This window comes from Ranitomeya variabilis, chromosome 4 (genome assembly GCF_051348905.1).
Source record: "Ranitomeya variabilis isolate aRanVar5 chromosome 4, aRanVar5.hap1, whole genome shotgun sequence".
NCBI classification, from domain to species: domain Eukaryota; kingdom Metazoa; phylum Chordata; class Amphibia; order Anura; family Dendrobatidae; genus Ranitomeya; species Ranitomeya variabilis.
The window spans coordinates 212,518,951-212,541,449 of record NC_135235.1 but is presented as its reverse complement, the minus strand read 5'-3'; the positions used below and the strand labels follow the sequence as shown (position 1 = coordinate 212,541,449).

At 46.1% G+C, this 22,499-nt stretch overlaps 2 protein-coding genes across 5 annotated transcripts in view; one reads left to right on the top strand and one right to left on the bottom strand.

Moving 5' to 3' along the window:
• Positions 1 to 7,761, bottom strand: part of LOC143770329 (cell adhesion molecule CEACAM16-like) — a 101,356-nt gene extending 93,595 nt beyond the window's left edge. The window contains exons 1-2 of one of the 2 annotated variants that reach the window (XM_077259845.1): positions 7,623 to 7,761; positions 1,991 to 2,269 (exon numbers count right to left, since the gene is read on the bottom strand). In XM_077259845.1, coding sequence (XP_077115960.1) covers positions 1,991 to 2,129 — 139 coding nt within the window. In that variant the 5' untranslated portion in view covers positions 2,130 to 2,269; positions 7,623 to 7,761. The remainder of the gene's footprint in view (positions 1 to 1,990; positions 2,270 to 7,622) is intronic. The other variant, XM_077259849.1, reaches the window with a different exon arrangement.
• Positions 7,762 to 8,223: 462 nt separating this feature from the next.
• Positions 8,224 to 22,499, top strand: part of BCL3 (BCL3 transcription coactivator) — an 89,537-nt gene continuing 75,261 nt past the window's right edge. For 2 of the 3 annotated variants that reach the window (XM_077259841.1, XM_077259844.1), the window contains exon 1: positions 8,246 to 9,114. In XM_077259841.1, the coding sequence (XP_077115956.1) occupies positions 8,721 to 9,114 (394 nt within the window). In that variant the 5' untranslated portion in view covers positions 8,246 to 8,720. Of the gene's footprint in view, positions 9,115 to 22,499 lie in introns of all 3 variants that reach the window. The other variant, XM_077259842.1, reaches the window with a different exon arrangement.

Here is a 22,499-nt window from a genome sequence, read left to right as displayed (position 1 = left end):
AGGGGGGGCAAAGCGACGACAGGTTTATACAGCTAGTATTAAATAGGCCAGTCTGCACAGACCAAACTGAGAACTTTATTACACGTAAACCAACAAAGAAAATTAATGTACTCTTCTTTGCAGGTGAATCTGCATTTATACTATGTGCTAATGTGGATTTTACTAATAATACTCTATAGGGGCATCTTGGTTGCAGATGCAACACTACGAAAAGAGAAAAAAAAGTGATTTGCCTGTAAGACAGTAATTCGTCAAGTTTCCCCTTTAAGGGTTTTTCCCCATTTAATAAAAACATAACTGATTTCTAGAAGACGGCGGGGAACCTTTCAATATAGAGTCACTGTGATAACCCCTAACATCTGCAAAAATGGAGCAACTGTGAGTGCAAGTTTTATATATCTGCTCTTTTAGGACTGACAGTTTCGTTTTCTTTTTTTTTTAAGTAGAAAATGACCCTTTCACATGTTAGAATACAAGGGGTGCCGACCCTCCCAAGGACATAGCCTGTCACCGATGGCACCAAAATGCTGCCACAAATATTCCACATTTTTATCCCAGATGAGTCATTTTCATCCTCGTTACGAAGTGGAATGGCAGTTCGGATTTCAGCTCCAGAAAAAGCTTGGCAGACCAACAGGTAATGAATGGAGCATGGGCACTGCTCATATGGAGCACATGCACTTATCGAATGGAGCATGCACACTGCTCGTATTTAGCACACACACTACTTGTATGGAGCATGCACACTCATCGAATGGAGAATGCACACTGCTCATATGGAGCACGCTCAGGGCTCGAATGGAGAGTGCACACTGCTTGAATAGAGCAGATGCATCGCTCTGCTAATTCATTCCGCCAAATGGTGTGTGGCCCAGAAGATGGAACCCCACTGATCATCAAGTTATCGCCAGAAAACCCCTTTGAAGCAAATTATCTCATGACTGACTTATGAGAATATGTACAGTATGGCTGCTATATCACGTGTGCAAAGATTTAAAAGTACTGTATCATCTAATGTTTAAATCAGGTTTTTCCATGAAAAGTATTTTTTATGTGAATATTTTTAGTTCATATCATTATATTAATAGAGAGAAAAACTTTCAATTGTTCCACTAACCACAAGGCTTATTCTTAGAGGTGTTATCAGTCATTTTACAGGAGGAGGAGGTGAGCTGTGACATCCCCTATTGTGAATGGTGGATCCTGTGTTATCTACTGTATATAGAGGTGTTATCAGTCATTGTACAGGAGGAGGAGGTGAGCTGTGACATCACATATTGTGAATGGTGGAATCTGTATCATCTACTGTATATAGAGGTGTTATCAGTCATTGTGCAGGAGGAGGAGGTGAGCTGTGACATAATCTATTGTGAATGGTGGATCCTGTATCATCTACTGTATATAGAGGTGTTATCAGTCATTGTGCAGGAGGAGGATGTGAGCTGTGACATCACCTATTGTGAATGGTGGATCCTGTGTTATCTACTGTATATAGAGGTGTTATTAGTCATTGTACAGGAGGAGGTGAGCTGTGACATCACATATTGTGAATGGTGGATCCTGTGTTATCTACTGTATATAGAGGTGTTATCAGTCATTGTACAGGAGGAGGAGGTGAGCTGTGACATAAGCTTGTGTGAATGGTGGATCCTGTGTTATCTACTGTATATAGAGGTGTTATCAGTCATTGCACAGGAGGAGGAGGTGAGCTGTGACATCACCTATTGTGAATGGTGGATCCTGTGTTATCTACTGTATATAGAGGTGTTATCAGTCATTGTACAGGAGGGGGAGGAGGTGAGCTGTGACATGGATGCTGTGATATCTACTTCATATAGGGATGTAACCTGTCATTGTAGTCCTGTCTGCGATAAAAAACAGAAAATTGCTATATGTCTGTCTTTTTTGCTTGTTTTTAATATATTTAGTGATCAGGAATAATAGAATAAAAGATATCAACAATTTAAAAATGTATAAAAAATATTAAAACCTGTTTTAAACAATAGGTCAATTTCCAGTGGCACTTCCCCTTTAACAACCATTAACGAATCAGCAAGTGCTATAATTCTATTAGTTGCCTCCAGCGTTCCCAGGAACAGATCTTTTTTCTTGCTTTTTGTCGGGGACATTGTTCTTATAGATCACTGCTTCCCGGTCTCTTTTATATCTTGTCGTCCTCTTCCTCCTCCCTGTGTTCGGCTTCTTCCCTTTTTCCTCGCTGCGGTCACAGAAAGTCCCTTGACTTCTCGCCTTCTTGAAGACTCTGTCCCTGTGTGGTTGACGATAACGATTGACTCAATGTGGTGATTACGGTGCAGTTTGCCAATTTATGCAATGGATACAAAGTGTTACTTGGAATGAAACTTTAGTTTTACTGCACTTCCCTCATTGGACTTCGTCAGTGCTCAGGTCCCCTCCTATACAGCCCGTCACCTCCTGCCGTATTACAACACCCTCTTCGTTCTCATACTCTGCTGAATTCCAAAGAAACTCGTTTCCTGGAACGTCATCCCTCATTTAGCCTCTCACGTCCATAATATGGGCAGAATGAAACCATCTACCAATATTTGCATAGCTGCATACCAATCATTGCACCACCACCACCATGGGCATGTGCCAATCAAGTGCTACCCCATGCATAAAATATGACTTCCGAAAGAAGACAACTGCATGAATAGCAATATAGAGTTTTATGAGCTGCAATTACTCTTCACCCCAGAGCCCGGTCCTTCCTGACCAAGCCAAATTTTTCAATTCTGACCAGTGTCACTATAATAACTCCGGAACGCTTCAACAGGACCCACTGATTCTGAGATTATATTTTCATGACATATTGTACTTCATGAAAGTGGTAAAATTAGTTCAATATTCTTTTGCACTTATTTGTGAAAATATCAGAAATTTGCCCCAAAATTTGAAAATGTAGCAATTTTCAAACTTTTCTTTTTTTTGTATACCCTTAAACCAGAGTTATGTCACATAATATAGTTATTAAATAATATTTCTCACCTGTAGACTTTACATCAGCACAATTTTTGAAACTTTATTTTTGTTTTAGACAGTTAGAAGGGTTAAAAGTTGACAAAATTTACAAAACTATTTTTTTCGTGAACACATCCTATTTGAAGTAACTTTGAGGGAAATATATGATAGAAAATTCCTAAAATTGAAACCATTTTAAAAATTGATACCCTCAAGGTGCCCAAAACCACATTCAAGAAGTTTATGAACCCTTCAGGTGCTTCACGGGAACTGAAGCAATGTGGAAGGAAACAAAAAACAGTTAACTTTTTTTCACAATATTTTTTTACTTTCGACAAAATTATTTTTTTTTTTTCACAAGAGTAACAGGAAAATGTGGACCTCAAAATTTGTTGTACAATTTCTCCTGAGTATGCTGATACCCCATAGGTGGGGGAAAACAACTGTTTGGGTGCATGGCAGGGCTCAGAAGGGAAGGAGTGCCGTTTGACTTTTTGAAAGCAAAAATGTATGGAATTAAGAGCGGACGCCATGTCGTGTTTGGAGAGCCTCTGATGTGCCTAAACAGTGGAAACCCTCCACAAGTGACCCAATTTTGGAAGCTATCTAGATGTTTGGTGAGCAGCTTGAAACCAAAGGTGCTTCACAGAAATGTATAACATTGAGCCTTGCAATATGTAGGGGCTTTGTTGGAGCTTTTGCATTGAAGCTCACAAGATTCAAGTTACGCCACTGGTGGGAACCCCAACAATCTTTGGATTGGAGAGAGCTTGCGATTTTAGGAACACCCCTTTAAGTCATACGTTTCGTTTTGCAAAGCATGGATGTATGAGAGCTGAATTTTATTATTATTATTTATTTATTGTTATAGCGCCATTTATTCCATGGCGCTTTACAAGTGAGGAGGGGTATACATAATAAAAACAAGTACAATAATCTTGAACAATACAAGTCATAACTGGTACAGTAGGAGAGAGGACCCTGCCCGCGAAGGCTCACAATCTACAAGGGATGGGTGAGAATACAGTAGGTGAGGGTAGAGCTGGTCATGCAGCGGTTTGGTCGATCGGTGGTTACTGCAGGTTGTAGGCTTGTCGGAAGAGGTGAGTCTTCAGATTCTTTTTGAAGGTTTCGATGGTGGGCGAGAGTCTGATGTGTTGTGGTAGAGGGTTCCAGAGTAGGGGTGATACGCGAGAGAAATCTTGTATACGATTGTGGGAAGAGGAGATAAGAGGGGAGTAGAGAAGGAGATCTTGTGAGGATCGGAGGTTGCGTGTAGGAAAGTACCGGGAGATGAGGTCACAGATGTAAGGAGGAGACAGGTTGTGGATGGCTTTGTACGTCATGGTTAGGGTTTTGTACTGGAGTCTCTGGACAATAGGGAGCCAGTGAAGGGATTGACAGAGGGGAGAGGCCGGAGAATAGCGGGGGGACAGGTGGATTAGTCGGGCAGCAGAGTTTAGAATAGATTGGAAGGTGTTTGAGGGGAGGCCACAGAGCAGGAGGTTGCAGTAGTCAAGGCGAGAGATGATGAGGGCATGGACTAGGGTTTTTGCAGATTCTTGGTTGAGGAATGAACGGATTCGTGCAATATTTTTGAGTTGAAGTCGGCAGGAAGTGGAAAGGGCTTGGATATGTGGTTTGAAGGAGAGATCAGCATCAAGGATAACCCCGAGGCAGCGAGCTTGTGGGACTGGGGAGAGTGGGCAGCCATTTACTGTAATGGATAGGTTCGTTGGGGGGGTCACGTGAGATGGGGGAAAGATGATGAATTCTGTTTTGTCCATGTTAAGTTTCAGAAATTTAGCGGAGAAGAAGGATGAAATAGTGGACAGACATTGAGGGATTCTGGTTAGTAGGGAGGTGATATCTGGTCCAGAGATGTAGATCTGTGTGTCATCAGCATAGAGGTGATACTGAAAGCCATGAGATTCTATGAGCTGTCCCAGGCCAAAGGTGTAAATGGAGCAGAGCAGGGGCCCAAGGACTGAACCTTGTGGGACTCCGACAGATAGGGGGCGAGGTGAGGAGGTGGTGTGTGAGTGGGAGACGCTGAATGTCCGGTCTGTTAGGTATGATGAGATCCAGGATAGGGCCAAGTCTGTGATGCCAAGGGATGAGAGGGTCTGTAATAATAGGGAATGGTCCACTGTGTCAAAGGCAACCGACAGGTCGAGGAGGAGGAGAACAGAGTAGTGTCGCTTGCTCTTGGCGGTTAAGAGGTCATTGGTGACCTTAGTTAGCGCAGTTTCAGTGGAATGGTGTGACCGGAAGCCAGATTGTAAGCGGTCAAAGAGGGAGCAAGAAGAGAGATGGGAGGACAGTTCAAGGTAGACGTGTTGTTCCAGTAGTTTTGAGGCATAGGGGAGAAGTGATATAGGGCGATAGCTAGATACAGAGGATGGGTCAAGAGAGGGCTTTTTGAGGATAGGTGTGATGGAGGCATGTTTAAAGCTTGAGGGGAAAACACCAGTTGTTAGTGATAGGTTGAAGAGATGGGTTAGGGTTGGGATGAAGATTGTGGTGAGGTTTGGGATGAGGTGGGATGGGAGCGGGTCAAGTGCACAGGTGGTGAGATGCGATCTTGAGAGTAGAGTGGCGAGTTGATCTTCTGTAATGGTGGAGTAGTTGGTTTTGGAGGTGGAGGGTAGGGAAGTTGGGAGGAAGGGCTCTGGGGCTTGTTGACCAAAACTGTTTCTGATGTTATCAATCTTCTGCTTGAAGAATGAGGCAAAGTCTTCAGCAGAGATAAGTGAGGAGGGAGGAGGTGCTGGGGGACGGAGGAGAGATTTGAAGGTGTTGAATAACTGTTTAGGGTTGTGAGACAGGGAGGATATGAGAGATGAGAAGTAGGTTTGTTTAGCTGTGGCGAGTGCGGTCTTGAAAGTAGTGAGGGACTGTTTGAATGCGATTAAGTGGTCGTTGGAGTGGGATCTTTTCCATCTGCGCTCAGCAGCCCTGGAAGCTCGCCTCAGTTCTTTGGTCAGGCTGGTGTGCCAGGGCTGTCTGTTGATTTTGCGAGCTTTGGTATGTGTAAGTGGGGCAGCGGATTCCAAAGCTATAGCTATTGTGGTGTTATATAGAGCGGCAGCGTCATCCGCATTGTGTATGGAACTTATGTCTGTGAGAGGGAGGAGGGATTCAGAGAATGAATGTAGGTCAAGATGTTTAAGATTTCTGCGAGGGTGTGAAAGTTTGTGGGGTGGGGACTCTAGACATGGAGTGGAGAGAGATGAGAATGTGAGAAGGTTGTGGTCAGAGAGGAAGAGGTGAGTTAGAGAGGTTAGATAGGGAGCAGAGGTGGGTGAAGATGAGATCCAGTGTGTGACCATCTTTGTGAGTGGCTGCAGAAGACCATTGAGTGAGGCTGAAGGAGGAAGAGAGAGATAGAAGTTTAGTGGCAGCTGAGAGGGAAGTGTCAATGGGGATGTTGAAATCGCCCATGATGATAGTGGGGATGTCTGCAGAAAGGAAATGAAGTAGCCAGGTGGTGAAGTGGTCAAAGAAGATGGTGGCTGGCCCTGGGGGGCGGTAAATGACAGCCAGTTGGAGGTTGGAGGGGGAGTAGATGCGCACAGAGTGCACCTCAAAGGAAGGGAGGGTAACAGAGTGTGGCAGTGGGATTGGGGTGAAGGAGCAGTTATCTGACAGGAGAAAACCAACTCCTCCACCATGCTTGCTGCTGGGGCGGGGTGTGTGAGAAAGGTGGAAGCCACCGTAAGAGAGTGCAGCAGGAGAGGCTGTGTCAGAAGGGGTGAGCCAGGTTTCGGTGATGGCGAGGAAGGAAAGTTTGGTAGTAACAAAAAGATCATGGATGTATGAAAGCTTGTTACAGACAGAGCGAGCGTTCCACAGAGCTCCTGTTAGTGGGACTGGGGAAGCGGGGGCTGGGCGAATGGGTATAAGGTTAGAGAGGTTACGGAAGTTTGTGATGGAGCGTGGATGGGAGGTAGAAATGACTGTGGGAATGTGGTGAGGAGGACCAGGATTTGGAGAGATATCACCAGCAGTGAGAAGGAGCAGAGATAGTGTTAGCAGGTGGGAGCTGGAGAGAGCGTGAGGGGGCTGCCTGTGCTTTGAGACAGAGGATTGTATGTTAAGGAACAGTTCTGAGGAGGAGGTGAGATGGATGGGGAGGATTGAAGAGGAGCTGAACAGTTCCTTACTTGGTGTGGGGATTGGGGGAGGTAGCAGAAAGTGAAAGATTATAGGGGTAAAAGTGACAACAAACAGAAACATTGTTTGCAGTGCCTGGCCAGTTCCCTTCAGGTTCAATTCAGGTTTTAATTCTAATGTAATCCACACTTTTAGAACACACTTCTAGAAATCACACTGCAGACTGAAGTCTAGCAGACTTGTGCTATGCAATATATGGAAAACTAAGTGCGTTCAGGTGTGGAGCAGAGAGGAGTGGTCTCTGCTCATCTTGGTGAGAGAATTAAGGGTGGACCAGATGCATACAATCAAGACCAAGTAAACAAGGTCATAAATATCACAGAGTAAGTTGGGGGTTAGCTGAAAGGCATACCATCACAATGCTAGGAGCAGAGGAAAGTCTATGCGCAAAGCTGGGTGATGTACTATGTGCACTTCACAGACAGACAGCAGGAGAGCTGGGTGGACTGGGTGGGTGAACATACCTGTTGGAAGAATAGAGATGCTTGTTAGAGTGCGATGGTGGCAGGTAGCAGGGCACAGTCTGTATACATCTTTCAGGTTTTAATTCTAATGTAATCCACACTTTTAGAACACACTTCTAGAAATCACACTGCAGACTGAAGTCTAGCAGACTTGTGCTATGAATTTGCTACATGCCTGTTTGTGACCTTATCAAGTTAAGTGTGTGCAAAGGTTTTGCCTGGATGGGTGTGAGAGACAATTGTTATAATTCTTTGAATAGTTGATTGAGAAGCGGAATGAGAGGTATGGGGAAGTTTCAACCTCTAAATGAAGAAATGTATATAATTACATGATAGAAGAGGAGAAGGAAGATAATAGAAGAGGAGGAGGAAGATGATCTGCAGCGTAAGAGTTAATAAGGACGTGATGTGCTGGAATGAGGATTTTTAAGAAGCCAGGCGAGCTAAAGTAAGCGATAGGGTTTTTTTTGTTTATATTGTATAAGAATGCCCCCCTTCGTCTTCCTGGTTTCCTTTTTTTCACGTAGGGGAGGAGCACTTCAGGGAATTGGGTGTGAAAGCACCTGGGTGTGTATATGAGTGTGGGGAAGTCCCTGACTCAGAGCATTTCCTACAGACTGACAATGTGAAGACTTTAGAGAGGACACCAGGGGAGTGTGAGGTTAAGGAAACACTAGGGAAGAGGAGAGAAAGAAGAGGGGACTCAGCTAGAAGATTAAAAGGGGATCAACCAAAAGAAAGAAGGAGTCCATAGTTCAGTGCAGTTAGAAAATATATGCAGGGAAGTGAAGCTACTGTGTGAAGACCAGAGGAGAGGTTAGAAGACGTGAGATGTTCCTGGTGTTGCCAGTGCATTGAGGAAGAATGGAGGACCACCCAAGTAGATGTAAGAGTGATGGGACAGTGAGAGCAACAGGAGAACTGGAAAGGATAGAATGAAAGGACAAGGTGGTGATTACCCCAAATAAGTATTAAAAGGGGAGGGGGAAGAGATAAGAGAAGGTGGAGAGCAGGGGAGGAGAAAACTAAAGTGTTACATTGTATCATCATACCTAGTGGAGACTTCTAAAGTGGCAACTCTTCATGGAGTGACATCCCATGGACAACCAACCCAACCATTCTGCAGCAGGCATGGACACCTCACCTTCACCTCTGGACCTCAGCATTAGGACAACCATGTTGGACGCCATCCCAAAAAGTCCACCAGGTTATTGGACAAGAGATGGACCATTGAGGGGATTGGAGCCACTGAAGGAGGTGAAACTGGAGAATACAAAACAAATGAATGGCTTCAAACTTGGCTCTTGTGAAGAACCTGGACTATATAAAGACCAAACCTGTTTACCCCTGAGAAAGAGAAAATTTCTTCCATCGCCCAAAGAGGAGACGACGGTCGTGAAACCCGCCTATGACTATTCTGAATGGAGCAGAAAATTCTACAGCCCCCAGTATATGACCATGATGGTGTCGCCGTTGTCATCGTACTACTCAGGTGGGTGTCTCCAGATGAGAGGGCATCACACTTTGTAAATGTAGAGATGTGGCAGAGCTGAGCTGCATTTTCAGCACTTATTATACATTTACATAGGACTGCTGGTAAACATTGTGCACAAAACTGTTCATGACTCGGCTCTGCTACATCTGACACTGTAGGACAACCTGCCCCGATAGAAAATCCATTATCCATTCTGCCATGGCTGTTACTTTTGATTGCACAGGAGGTCGGTCATTTTGCTCCACTGATCGCATACATTGTTTGCCTCTAAATAATGGCTCAGATGCAAAAGTTGGTAAATATTTACATACCACATTACACAGGTACAGTACATGCACCTCTAAGAGCTTAAGGGCCTGTGCACACGTTGCAGATTTGTCACATTTTTGTAGCTTTTTTCTGAGCAGATTAGTCACATTTTTGTCACGTTTTTTTCTGTGCATTTTTGTTACATTTTTGATGCTTTTTTATATGCAGATTTGTCACATTTTTGTTGCTTTTTTTCTGTACTGATTTGTTACATTTTTGTTGCATTTTTATGTGCAGACTTGTTACCTTTTTGTCGCTTTCTTCAGCACAGATTTGTCCCATATTTCTCACTCTTTTTATGCTCAGATTTATTACATTTTTGTCTCTTTTTCTGCCCAGATCTGTTACATTTTTTTTTCTCTTTTTCTCTGCAGATTTGTCACCTTTTTGTCTTTTTCTGCCCAGATCTGTTACATTTTTGTCTCTTTTTCTCTGCAGATTTGTCACCTTTTTGTCTTTTTCTGCCCAGATCTGTTACATTTTTGTCTCTCTTTTTCTGTGCAGACTTGTCATGTTTTTGTTGCTGTTTCTCTGTGCAGATTTCCTTTTTCTTAATAAAGTGAATGAGAATCCTGAAGCCTCATGCACACATTGCTTATTTTTTAATTGCAGATTTGGTGCAGAAGTAAATTTACCGCATGTCAATCCTTTCAGCGATTTTGCTGCAGATTTCAACCAAAATCTGAACCAAAAACGCATGTATAAAATGCGTCTATTTTATGCACCTTTATTCCTGCCAAGACATGCACAAATTATGTCAAAATGTCTGCAACAAATACTTAACGTCTGCACATACCCTTATCTATTAATCAGTCAGATTTGTTTGGGCTGAAATTTCTAGCATTGAAAGTGCCATAAATGTGAACAGGGGTTGTTTCCACTTGCATATCTGTAAACCCTGTTCTGGAGAAGTAAACTGTTGCTCTGCAGTAAATCTGCAGTATGCTTACTAGTGATGAGCCAACGTACTCGGATAAGGTGTTATCTGAGCATGCTCGGATCCTAATGGAGTGACTTCAGCGTTCTCGAAAAATATGTTCAAGTCCCTGCAGCTGCATATCTCATGGCTGTTCGACAGCACAGCACAAGGAGGGATTGCCCGTTTGTTAGGGAATCCCTGCATGTGTTGCACATGTCGAGCAGCCGCGAGACATGCAGCCGCGGGGACTCGAACATATTTTTCGAGCACGTCGAATACATTCAGTTAGCACCTGAGCATGCTCAGATAACACCTTATCTGAGCATGTTCGTTCATCACTAGTCCTTGCCAATCAGACGAGCGTATATTTTCCTTTTTCTCATCTGAAAATTTTGTGCTATTCTGGTTCTGGCATTCCTCCCTAACCTCTTAAGGAACGGGAAAGCTTTCATTTTTGCAATTTCGTTTTTCCTTCGTAACTTGTTTTATTTTAATTTTTCCGTCAACATTGTCGCATGGGAGAATTTTCTTGAAATGGACGGAAAAAAAGCGTAGTTACGCTCTGTGTTTTTTGTTTTTATGCTTTTATTTAAAGGAAAAAAAATTTGAATGCATTGGAAATTTGATTGAATGATGTTTCGCCCTTCAGATATCAAGCTGACGAATTCACTGCACTCTCTTCGATCCGATGCAAAAGTAACACGACAGTCTTTATTGTGACGTACTCAGGTTACAGAAATGCCCCTAGTTAATAGCAAATCAAACAATTGTTTTTCGGGGGTTAATAATTTGCTATATTTTCATTTTGTTTATTTGTCAATATTGAAAAATCGCTTAACTTTGGGTAAATTGCAATGTAGTAACTTTGCCCCGTATGGTCCCGACCTCCTCCATGGATGAGGGGTCCGAAGGTCTTCAGAATTGATGGACGCCTTTTAACACTGCAGCATTTAAGGGGTTAAACTGCTGCGACTGAGCTAGTTCTGGTTGCAGCAATCACTTTCAGGTCATAAAAAACATCCGGTCTTCCTAAATGAAGGACTATTCCGCTCCACCTCCCAGTGGCCTCTGTGTCTACATCACTGTATTATGTTCTTTTTTTCCGTGTCGGATGAATTCCACACTTGTCTATATATAGAAGAGCTTAGTGATTGACAGGTGTGGTGCGGTATTCTTCTACAAAGCCTGAAGCCATGACTGAGACTGTGGGCTCACCTCTGGTGTAAGAGCTGAACTTGCCAGGGAACTTTTCAAGGTTGTATTGTTAAGTGCGATCTGTAAAGAAAATATAATACCTATCAGAACGAGGCTCCCTGTGTGCATGAAGAGGTAGAGGCCACACATGCTCAGTACTGCTCCAATCACGTCTATAGGAGAGGTGGTCGCACATGCTCAGTACTAGAGTTGAGCGACTTTTACTTTTTTAGGATCGAGTCGGGTTTCGCGAAACCCGACTTTGTCAAGTCGGGTCGGGTGAAATCGGCCGATTATTACATAAAGTCGGGGGCCGACTGAAACACGAAACCCAATGCAAGTCAATGGGGAATCAAAGTCGTCAGAGAGTGGAGGACAGGAAAACACATACAGTGCCCATTTTAATGCCAAAAACATCAATTCTTATTACTGAAGTTTGTCAATCTTTATTTACTTTATAATAATAGTTAGGCATTGAAAACTTGGGGTCATTTGGCTAAAGTTGTGGGGGGGTAGGGCTGGCTCAAGTTTTTCGTGGGCCCAGGAAACGCAGAATACGTCACGGGAATGGAGCAGGGAGAGGTAAGTATTTCAACTTTGGAAGTGCTGTGATCCTGAGCAAGCAGTGAGGGCCCACTCGTTGGCATTGGCACTGGCACAGGGCCCCTCATAGTACGGCAGTGTGTTTGATGGCGGGTGGCGCCTCCCACCAGCAGAGACACTTTTGTGTAGCATGAGGGGCCCTGTGCCAGTGACATCGCCAACAAGTATGCCCCCCACCTGATGAAGGAACCTGCACTTTCATCTGCACCTTCCTCTTTGTCCCCGTGTAAGGTGGTATAGTATACGGGAAGGGGAACCTGACTTTCAGCAGGGTCAGATTCTGGCTGTGTAGAGTGCAAGGGGAATGTAGTGGTCTGGGTCAATGTACCAGCAGACTCATCTAGCAGTGGCTGGGCAATGGGCAGGATGAGGAGGAAACACAGATATAGGCCCAAATAATAAAGTGGGCTAAATGCAGTTCAAATGTAGTAACAGGACTAAACTGGCGGCGTTGCTTTGATCAGCGGAGGACAAATGTAAGGAGTGGCTGACACAGTGAGTAGGCCCAAATAAGTAAGTAGGTTAAATGCAGTTCAAAAATGGTAACAGGACTAAACTGGCGGCATTGCTTTGTTCAGCGGAGGACAATTGTAAGGAGAGGCTGACACAGTGAGTAGGCCCAAATAAGTAAGTAGGCTAAATGCAGTTCAAAAATGGTAACAGGACTAAACTGGTGGCATTGCTTTGTTCAGCGGAGGACAATTGTAAGGGGAGGCTGACACAGTGAGTAGGCCCAAATAAGTAAGTAGGCTAAATATCTGTCAAAATTTTTTTCATAAATAAACAGGTGCCATAGCTAGGTACAGGGGTGGGCTCCTCTGCTGAGTAGCAGACAGTGGTAGTAGGCACAAAGTATTAACTGGTCTAAATGGAGGCCAGGGCCCCTGTATATTTTAACTATCTATCTATCATTTCAACAAATTTGTATTGGCAGTGCCATTGAAGGATTTAACAGCCCAGACTACACAGTGGTGGAGCAGGGAGAGGTAAGTATTGCAAGTGGTAGAGCACTGTTCGAGCTGGGGGGAACACTCTCTTGTGGGCGGCGGTACTGGCACAGTGCCCCTCATATTACGACGGTGTGTCTGACGTTGGTTGTGTACCACCACCGTCAGAGACACTTCATTGTACTATGAGGAACCTTGTGCCAGTGCCGTCTCCCAAGAGTGGGCACACCCACCGGTCCAGGCAAACGGCACTCGCACGGGGGCTTGTACCAAGTGGTGAACACGGCCCTGTGGGGGGAGTCAGCCCACTTAGAGAGGTATAAAAATGGCTATGGTGGACATTCAGTAGCTGCAAATGGAGGAATTGGAGAAGTAAGTAAGAGGGGGCCAAAAGCAAGACATTTTTCAGGCAAGCTATGTGTCAGCAAGGGAAGGTGGGGCCAAATAATTTGAAATCCATGATTGGTTCATTTTAATGAAGGTCAGATCATCAACATTTCGGGTAGCCGGACTTGTCCTTTTTTCGGTCAGTATTGAACCAGCAGCACTGAATACTCTTTCTGATAGCACACTAGCAGCAGGGCATGCGAGCTCCTGTAATGCATATTCTGCCAATTCAGGCCAGGTGTCTATTTTAGATGCCCAGTAATCAAAGGGGAATGACCTGTGAGAGAGATCATCGATAAGGGCAGAAAAGTAGTTTGTAACCATACTGGAAAAATGCTGTCTCCTGTCACTTTGAATCGATGCAGCAGTACCTGTCGTGTCAGCGGTCGTTGCGAAATTACTCCACAACCTGGTCATAAAACCCCTCTGTCCAACGCCACTTCAGATTGGTGCACCTCTAACACCTCTGCCATGTTGCCCACTACGGCTCGTGTGAGAACCATCACCGCCGCTGTGTGCTGGGAATGCCTGAACCAAACGGTCTACAAGAGTTGCTTGTTTGGTAGCCAATATTTGCTCAAGGTTCTCATGTGGCATGATATTTGTAATTTACCTTTATATCATAGATGCAGGAGGCAGGCCAACCAGTAATCGTCATCGGTCATCATTTTGATAATGCGGGGGTCCCTTTTTAGGATACGCAAGGCATACTCAGCCATGTGGGCCAATGTTCCAGGTGTCAATTCACTGCTTGTGCTGGGTTGAGGAGCACTTTCTTGCAAATCAACATCACTTGTGTCCCACAAAAACCCTGTACCTGACCTTGCAACGCCACCAGTTTCTATTGCCCCCTGAGAAGCATCCTCCTCCCATAAATATTCATCCCCATCCTCCTCCTCTTCCTCTTCGTCCGCCACCTCGTCCAGGAGAGTTCCCTGAGCTTACAATGGCTGACTGTCATCAAGGCTTCCCTCCACTTCGGCTGCAGACGCCTGCTCCTTAATGTGCGTCAAACTTTGCATCAGCAAACGCATTAGTGGGATGCTCATGCTTATGATGGCGTCGTCTGCACTTACCAGCCGTGTGCATTCCTCAAAACACTGAAGGACTTGACAGAGGTCTTGTAGCTTCGACCACTGCACACCAGACAACTCCATGTCTGCCATCCAAGTGCCTGCCGTGTATGTGTATCCTCCCACAAATAAATTACAGCACGCCTCTGTTCGCACAGCCTCTGAAGCATGTGCAGTGTGGAGTTCCACCTTGTTGCAACTTCAATTATTAGGCAGTGCTGGGGAAGATTCAGCAATCGCTGATGGTTCAGCATATGGCTGGAGTGTACGGACAACCGGCGGATGTGCGAGCAAAGTCTTCGCACCTTCAGGAGCAGGGCTGGTAACCCTGGATAAATTTTAAAGGAAGCACTGCACCACCAGGTTCAAGGTGTGAGCCAGGCAAGGTATGTGCTTCAGTTCTGCAAGGGCTATGGCAGCCATAAAATTCCTTCCGTTATCACTGACTACCTTGCCTGCCTCAAGATGTACACTGCCCAGCCATGACTAAGTTTCTTGCTGCAAGTACTCGGCCAGTACTTTCGCGGTGTCTGTTGTCGCCCAAACTCTTCATTTGTAACACAGCCTGCTGACGCTTACTACTAGCTGTTCGATAACGGGACACCTCGTGTGCAACACTGGCAGCTGCGGATGGAGTGGTCGTGCGACTGCGCTCTGTGGATGAGCTTTCGCTTCTGGAGGAGGAGGTGGAGGGGTGGCGAATGCCTACAGCCAACTGTTTCCTAGACCGTGGGCTAGGCAGAACTGTCCCACTATGGCTGTCCTCTGTGGACCCTACATCCACCACATTAACCCAATGCGCCGTGATGGACACGTAACGTCCCTGGCCATGCCTACTGGTCCATGCATCTGTTGTGAGGTGCACCTTTCTGATTGCCTCAGTGCATGGACAATGCGGTCTTTGACATGCTGATGGAGGGCTGGGATGGCTTTTCTCGCAAAGAAGTGCCGACTGGGTAGGTCATAGTGTGGTACTGCGTAGGCCATTAGGGCTTTGAAAGCTTCACTTTCAACCAACCGGTAGGACATCATCTCTAACGAGATTAGTCTAGCAATGTGGGCTTTCAAACCCTGTGTACGCGGATGAGAGGATGAGTACTTTCTTTTCCTAACGAGAGTCTCTTGTAGGGTGAGCTGGACTGGAGAGCTGCACATGGTGGAACTAGCGGTGGTGGTGGTGGTGGTCATGGTGGATTGACAGAGGGTTGGTGATGGTATTCTTGATGTTGGCCTAAATACAGTGTTTCCTACCAATAACCTTGTGATTCCCTGACTGCTTTGGCCTTGTGACGACATCTCCACATTTGCTGCTGGTAGTGTCCTAACCAGTGGGCTTACAGTGAGGGAAGCAATGTAGCGTTGCTGACTACCTTCATTCTGAGCAGGTGCACTAACGGTACGTGACATTTGGTAGTTAGTCCAGGCTTGCAAGTGCATGCTGGTTAAATGTCTACGCATGCATGTTGTATTTAAATTTTGAAGATTCTTCCCTCTGCTAAAGGTCTTTGAGCATTTCTTACAGATAACTTTGCACTGATCATTCGGATCTTGGTTAAAAAATTGCCACACTCCACTCATCCTACTATGGAATACCTTTTCAGGCATTGCACGCTGTGCTACTTTCACCGGATGGCCACGCTGTCCTAAAACTGTTTTTCACACACGTTTTTGGCCAGGTACGGGCCTACCAGATGACAGCTGTTGCGATGTAGATGGTTGCTGCGGATCATCCTCCTCCGCTTCTGAGCTACTGGCAGCGGCACCCTCTTCCCCCAATGGCTGCCAATCTGGGTCAACAACTGGGTCATCTATCACCTCCTCTTCAGTGTCATGTGCACCTTCCTCTGTGTCACCGTGTAAGGTGCTATAGCGTTCAGGACGGGGCACCATAGTCTCATCAGGGTCAGATTCTGGCTCAGTACACTGCGAGGGCAATATAGTGATCTGAGTCAATGGAACAGCATAATAATCTAGCTGTGGCTGTGCATTAGTGCACTCCATGTCCAATTCATCTTATAATGGGCAGTTAACAATTTCCCTTTCTAACCCAGGCACGGTATGTGTAAAGAGCTTTATGGAGTAACCTGTAGTGTCGCCTGACGCATCCTTCACTTTTGGTTTGGGTGAAGGACACAAGGAAGCGACTTGTTCCTGACTGGGTGCATCCACTGACGACTCGCTGCTTTTATATTTGGAACTTTCTGTAGAGGAGGCGAAAGAGCTAGAGGCTGAGTCAGCAAGGAAAGCCAAAACTTTTTCCTGCTGCTCCGGCTTTAAAAGCTGTTTTCCTACTCCCAGATAAGGGAGTCTTCGAGGCCTTGTGTAGCCAGATGATGACGCTGGCTCAACACCTCCAGCCTTAGGTGCTATTTTGCTTTTCCCACTACCACCATATGCTCCACCATCACCATCAGTACCAGCTGGCAATGACCGCCCATGGCCTCTTCCACCAGACTTCCTCATTTTTGGGAAAATCTAACCAAAATAACAACCGTTATACGGTACTGTTAAACAAGGTAGAAGGTGTATATAAAATTGTTGAGAATTTAAATCTCCCTTTTTTGGGGGGGAGACTGAACCCAAACTCAGGCCCAGTGTATAAAACAATGCAACGTGAGTGGCAACAAGTGGCTGTCTGATACACCACAAACTAAGAGGACTGACGTATATCCACTTTGTGAGAATTTCAATCTCACTTTTTTTTTTTTGGACATTGAACCAAAACTCAGGCACAGTGTATAAAACAACGCAATGTGAGTGGCAGAAAGTGGCTGGAAGATATATGAAAAAATACAAGGACTGTAGTACAATTTCAATCTCCCTACAATGATCTCAGGACAAGTATGGCAGCAATAAAAAGGACTGCTGCACACAAAAGTGTGGACAAATAAACAAGATAAGAGTGCAGAAAGGAGCAACAGGATTTTTGCTTTTAAAAAAGCAGTTGGTTTGCACAGCAGCGTACAAACAGCAATGCAGCTATCAGGGAGCCTTATAAGGCAGCCTAATATGCTACAGAGCTAATGCACAAAGATATAGCCTCCACTGTCCCTGCAAAACAAAGGTGGTGTTGGACAGTGGAAATCGCTACAGCACAAGCAGTTTGGGGGTTAATCTTCCCTCTCTAACTATGTCCCTTCTTCTGACGAAGCTGCAGCAACCTCTCCCTATGCTAAGATCGGTAGAAGTAAGATGGCGGTCGGCGTGCACACCCCTTTATAGCCCCTGTGATGCCGCAGAAAGCAAGCCAATCCGTGTCATGCCCTTCTCTAAGATGGTGGGGACCGAGACCTATGTCATCACGCTGCCCACATTCTGCGTCCTCCTTCATTGGCTGAGAAATGGCGCTGAGCACGTCATATGAAACGCGACTTTGGCGCGAAGATCACCGACCTCATGGCCGATCCCATACTATGATCGGGTCGGGTTTCATGAAACCTGACTTTGTCGAAAGTCGGCGATTTTTGAATTTGTCCGATCCGTTTCGCTCAACCCTACTCAGTACTGCTCCAAACACCGTAGACCGCACACTCGCACTAAAACTCCTATCACTGGTTGCACATGCTTAGTACTGCTCCAATCACTGTCTATATGAGTGTTGGTCGCACATGCTTAGTACTGCTTCTTTCACAGTCTATAGGAGCGGTGGTCGCACATGCTTAGTACTGCTTCTTTCACAGTCTATAGGAGCGGTGGTGACACATGATTAGCACTGCTCCAATCACTGTCTATAGGAGTGGTGGTCGAACTTGCATAGTACTGATTATTTCACTGCCTTTAGGAGCAGTGGTCGAACATGCTTAGTACTTCTCCAATCACTGTCTATAGGAGAGGTGGTCGCAGATGCTTAGTACTGCTCCAATCACTGTCTATAGGAGCGATGGTCACACATGCTTAGTACTGCTCCAATCACTGTCTATAGGAGCGGTGGTCACACATGCTTAGTACTGCTCCAATCACTGTCTATAGGAGAGGTGGTCGCAGATGCTTAGTACTGCTCCAATCACTGTCTATAGGAGCGGTGGTCACACATGCTTAGTACTGCTCCAATCACTGTCTATTGGAGCGATGGTCACACATGCTTAGTACTGCTCCAATCACTGTCTATAGGAGCGGTGGTCACACATGCTTAGTACTGCTCCAATCACTGTCTATAGGAGAGGTGGTCGCAGATGCTTAGTACTGCTCCAATCACTGTCTATAGGAGCGGTGGTCACACATGCTTAGTACTGCTCCAATCACTGTCTATAGGAGTGGTAAACACACATGCTTAGTACTTCTCCAATCACTGTCTATAGGAGTGGTGGTCGCACATGCTTAGTACTGCTCCAATTACTGTCTATAGGAGCGGTGGTCGCACATGCTTAGTACTGCTCCAATCACTGCCTATAGGATTGGTGGTCGCACATGCTTAGTTCTGCTCCAATCACTGCCTATAGGAGTGGTGGTCGCACATGCTTAGTTCTGCTCCAATCACTGCCTATAGGAGTGGTGGTCGCACATGCTTAGTACTGCTCCAATCACTGCCTATAGGAGTGGTGGTTGCACATGCTTAGTACTGCTCCAATTACTGTCTATAGGAGCGGTGGTCGCACATGCTTAGTACTGCTCCAATCACTGTCTATAGGAGCGGTGGTCGAACATGCTTAGTACTGCTCCAATCACTGCCTGTAGGAGAGGTGAGTGCACATGCTTAGTACTGCTCTAATCACTGTCTATAGGAGCGGTGGTCGAACATGCATAGTACTGCTTCTTTCACTGCCTATAGGAGCGATGAGTGCACTTGCTTAGTACTGCTCCAATCACTGTCTATAGGAGCGGTGGTCACACATGCTTAGTACTGCTCCAATCACTGTCTATAGGAGAGGTGGTCGCAGATGCTTAGTACTGCTCCAATCACTGTCTATAGGAGCGGTGGTCACACATGCTTAGTACTGCTCCAATCACTGTCTATAGGAGTGGTAAACACACATGCTTAGTACTTCTCCAATCACTGTCTATAGGAGTGGTGGTCGCACATGCTTAGTACTGCTCCAATTACTGTCTATAGGAGCGGTGGTCGCACATGCTTAGTACTGCTCCAATCACTGCCTATAGGATTGGTGGTCGCACATGCTTAGTTCTGCTCCAATCACTGCCTATAGGAGTGGTGGTCGCACATGCTTAGTTCTGCTCCAATCACTGCCTATAGGAGTGGTGGTCGCACATGCTTAGTACTGCTCCAATCACTGCCTATAGGAGTGGTGGTTGCACATGCTTAGTACTGCTCCAATTACTGTCTATAGGAGCGGTGGTCGCACATGCTTAGTACTGCTCCAATCACTGTCTATAGGAGCGGTGGTCGAACATGCTTAGTACTGCTCCAATCACTGCCTGTAGGAGAGGTGAGTGCACATGCTTAGTACTGCTCTAATCACTGTCTATAGGAGCGGTGGTCGAACATGCATAGTACTGCTTCTTTCACTGCCTATAGGAGCGATGAGTGCACTTGCTTAGTACTGCTCCAATCACTGTCTATAGGAGAGGTGGTCGCAGACGCTTAGTACTGCTCCAATCACTGTCTATAGGAGCGGTGGTCGAACATGCTTAGTACTGCTCCAATCACTGTCTATAGGAGAGGTGGTCGAACATGCTTAGTACTGCTCCAATCACTGTCTATAGGAGAGGTGGTCACACATGCTTAGTACTGCTCCAATCACTGTCTATAGGAGCGATGGTCGAACATGCTTAGTACTGCTCCAATCACTATCTATAGGAGTGGTGAACACACATGCTTAGTACTGCTCCAATCACTGTCTATAGGAGAGGTGGTCGCAGATGCTTAGTACTGCTCCAATCACTGTCTATAGGAGTGGTGAACACACAAGCTTAGTACTGCTCCAATTGGAGCGGCCCCCAAACGCAGGGCAGCGGGTTACTGGGAACCGGGTCTCACGGTTCTAGGGATGTCACGGTGGCCCGACTCGGTCCGTGGCCCTGCTAAGGGGCGCCCAATGAAAGGTGTAGGTGACGGTGTAAGTTACAGTAAGTAACGAGGACACAGGGTTGCAGTCTCTTTACCTTTTTACTGAAGGCTTTGGCATCCGCAATCCAGAGCACTGCTAACAGGGCTGGCTGAGACCGGCCGGTCCGAAGGCACATCCAGAGTTCCCTTTGCAGGTGGAAATCAGTGGCCTTCCTACCAGCGCCTGGGTGTTGTAGTACTTCCCTGCTGAGCACCACGGGATAGTCCTCACAACTGTCATGTATGTTTCTGTTCTTTCTCTCCGTCCCCCAGATGATATGGATAGGACGCACCCGTATGACGGGGTAGGCCTGGAGTTATTTTATAGGGACCCTAGAGATGCCCCTCTCCCACAATTGCCTCCGTTGTCTTCATTAGGTGTAAAAGGTGAGGCAGCCAACCTAGAGTTAACTGCCCTGCCGTAGTTCAAAGTAAAGCGTAGAGTCTATTACTTCCTCGGTGTTCCGGCCACCAGCTACGCGCCTCAGAAGGATGTTGCCGATCTCGGGGCACGACTCCTTCTGGTTCTATCTCCCTTGTGCTGTGATCCCGTTTCTCACTTCTCCACAATATACTTCACTTCGTGTCCTTTCTTAGGAGTCTGCCGCTATACGGTACAGGCATGGCTCCGTAACGATCTGGCTGTGTTAGGCCGCTGTCAGGATCCCACCTCTGACAGGTCCTCTCTCAAACTCTCCCCAGCTACTTTCTGCCTAACTTCCTATCCAACCCCCAGTTTTACCCATGTGTGAGGAGTGGCCTAGTAGATAGGACCTTTGCTCCCCCTGGTGGCCGGAGTGTGAAGTGTAATGTGTGACTGTGATACCTGGTCAGGTGAACTCTTTTAGTGCCATCAGACGTACCATCACCCCCCTTAGCGGCAGAGCGACGTTACTGCAACGACCAGGACTCTGGGGCGCTGCACAATCACTGTCTATAGGAGAGGTGGTCGCTCATGCTTAGTACTGCTCCAATCACTGTCTATAGGAGAGGTGGTCGCACATGCTTAGTACTGCTCCAATCACTGTCTATAGGAGTGGTGAACACACATGCTTAGTACTGCTCCAATCACTGTCTATAGGAGTGGTGAACACACATGCTTAGTACTGCTCCAATCACTGTCTATTGGAGCGGTGGTCGAACATGCTTAGTACTGCTCCAAACACTGTCTATAGGAGCGGTGGTCACACATGCTTAGCACTGCTCCATTCATTGTCTATAGGTTTGGTGGTCGCACATGCTTAGTACCTCTCCAATCACTGTCTGTAGGAGCGGTGAGTGCACATGCTTAATACTGCTCCAATCACTGTCTTTAGGAGCAGTAGTTGCACATGCTTAGTACTGCTCCATTTACAGTCCATAGGAGAGGTGGTGGCACATGCTTAGTACTGCTCGAATCACTGTCTATAGGTCTGGTGGTTGCACATGCTCAGTACTGTTACATTCACTGTCTATAGGAGCGGTGGTCGCACATGCTTAGTACTACTCCATTCAATGTCTATAGGAGTGGTGGTCATACATGCTCAGTATTGAGTCATGCATATGCAGCGCCCCAGAGTCCTGGTCGTTGCAGTACTGTGGCTCTGCCACTAAGGGGAGCCATGGTACGTTCGATGGCACTGAAGGAGTTCCTCCAATCAGGTATCACAGACACCAATATGTTTCACAGCCGGGCCTCCGGGGGGAGCTAAGGGTGCTATTCATTAGGCCACTCCCCACCATAGTGGGTAAACTGGGGGTCAGGCAGGAAGTTAGAGAGAGAACGCTGACGGGATTGAACAGAGCAACACCCTGTGGCAGAGGGTGTTGTGAAGGGAGAGACTGTAGGGTCTCTGCCAGGGGTGGGATCCTGGCAGAGGCTTGGCATTGAGAGAACGTAACGGGACCGTGCCTGCTCAGCTTAGCGGCGGTGCCCAAGAAAGGACTAGAAGCGAGGCAGATTGTGC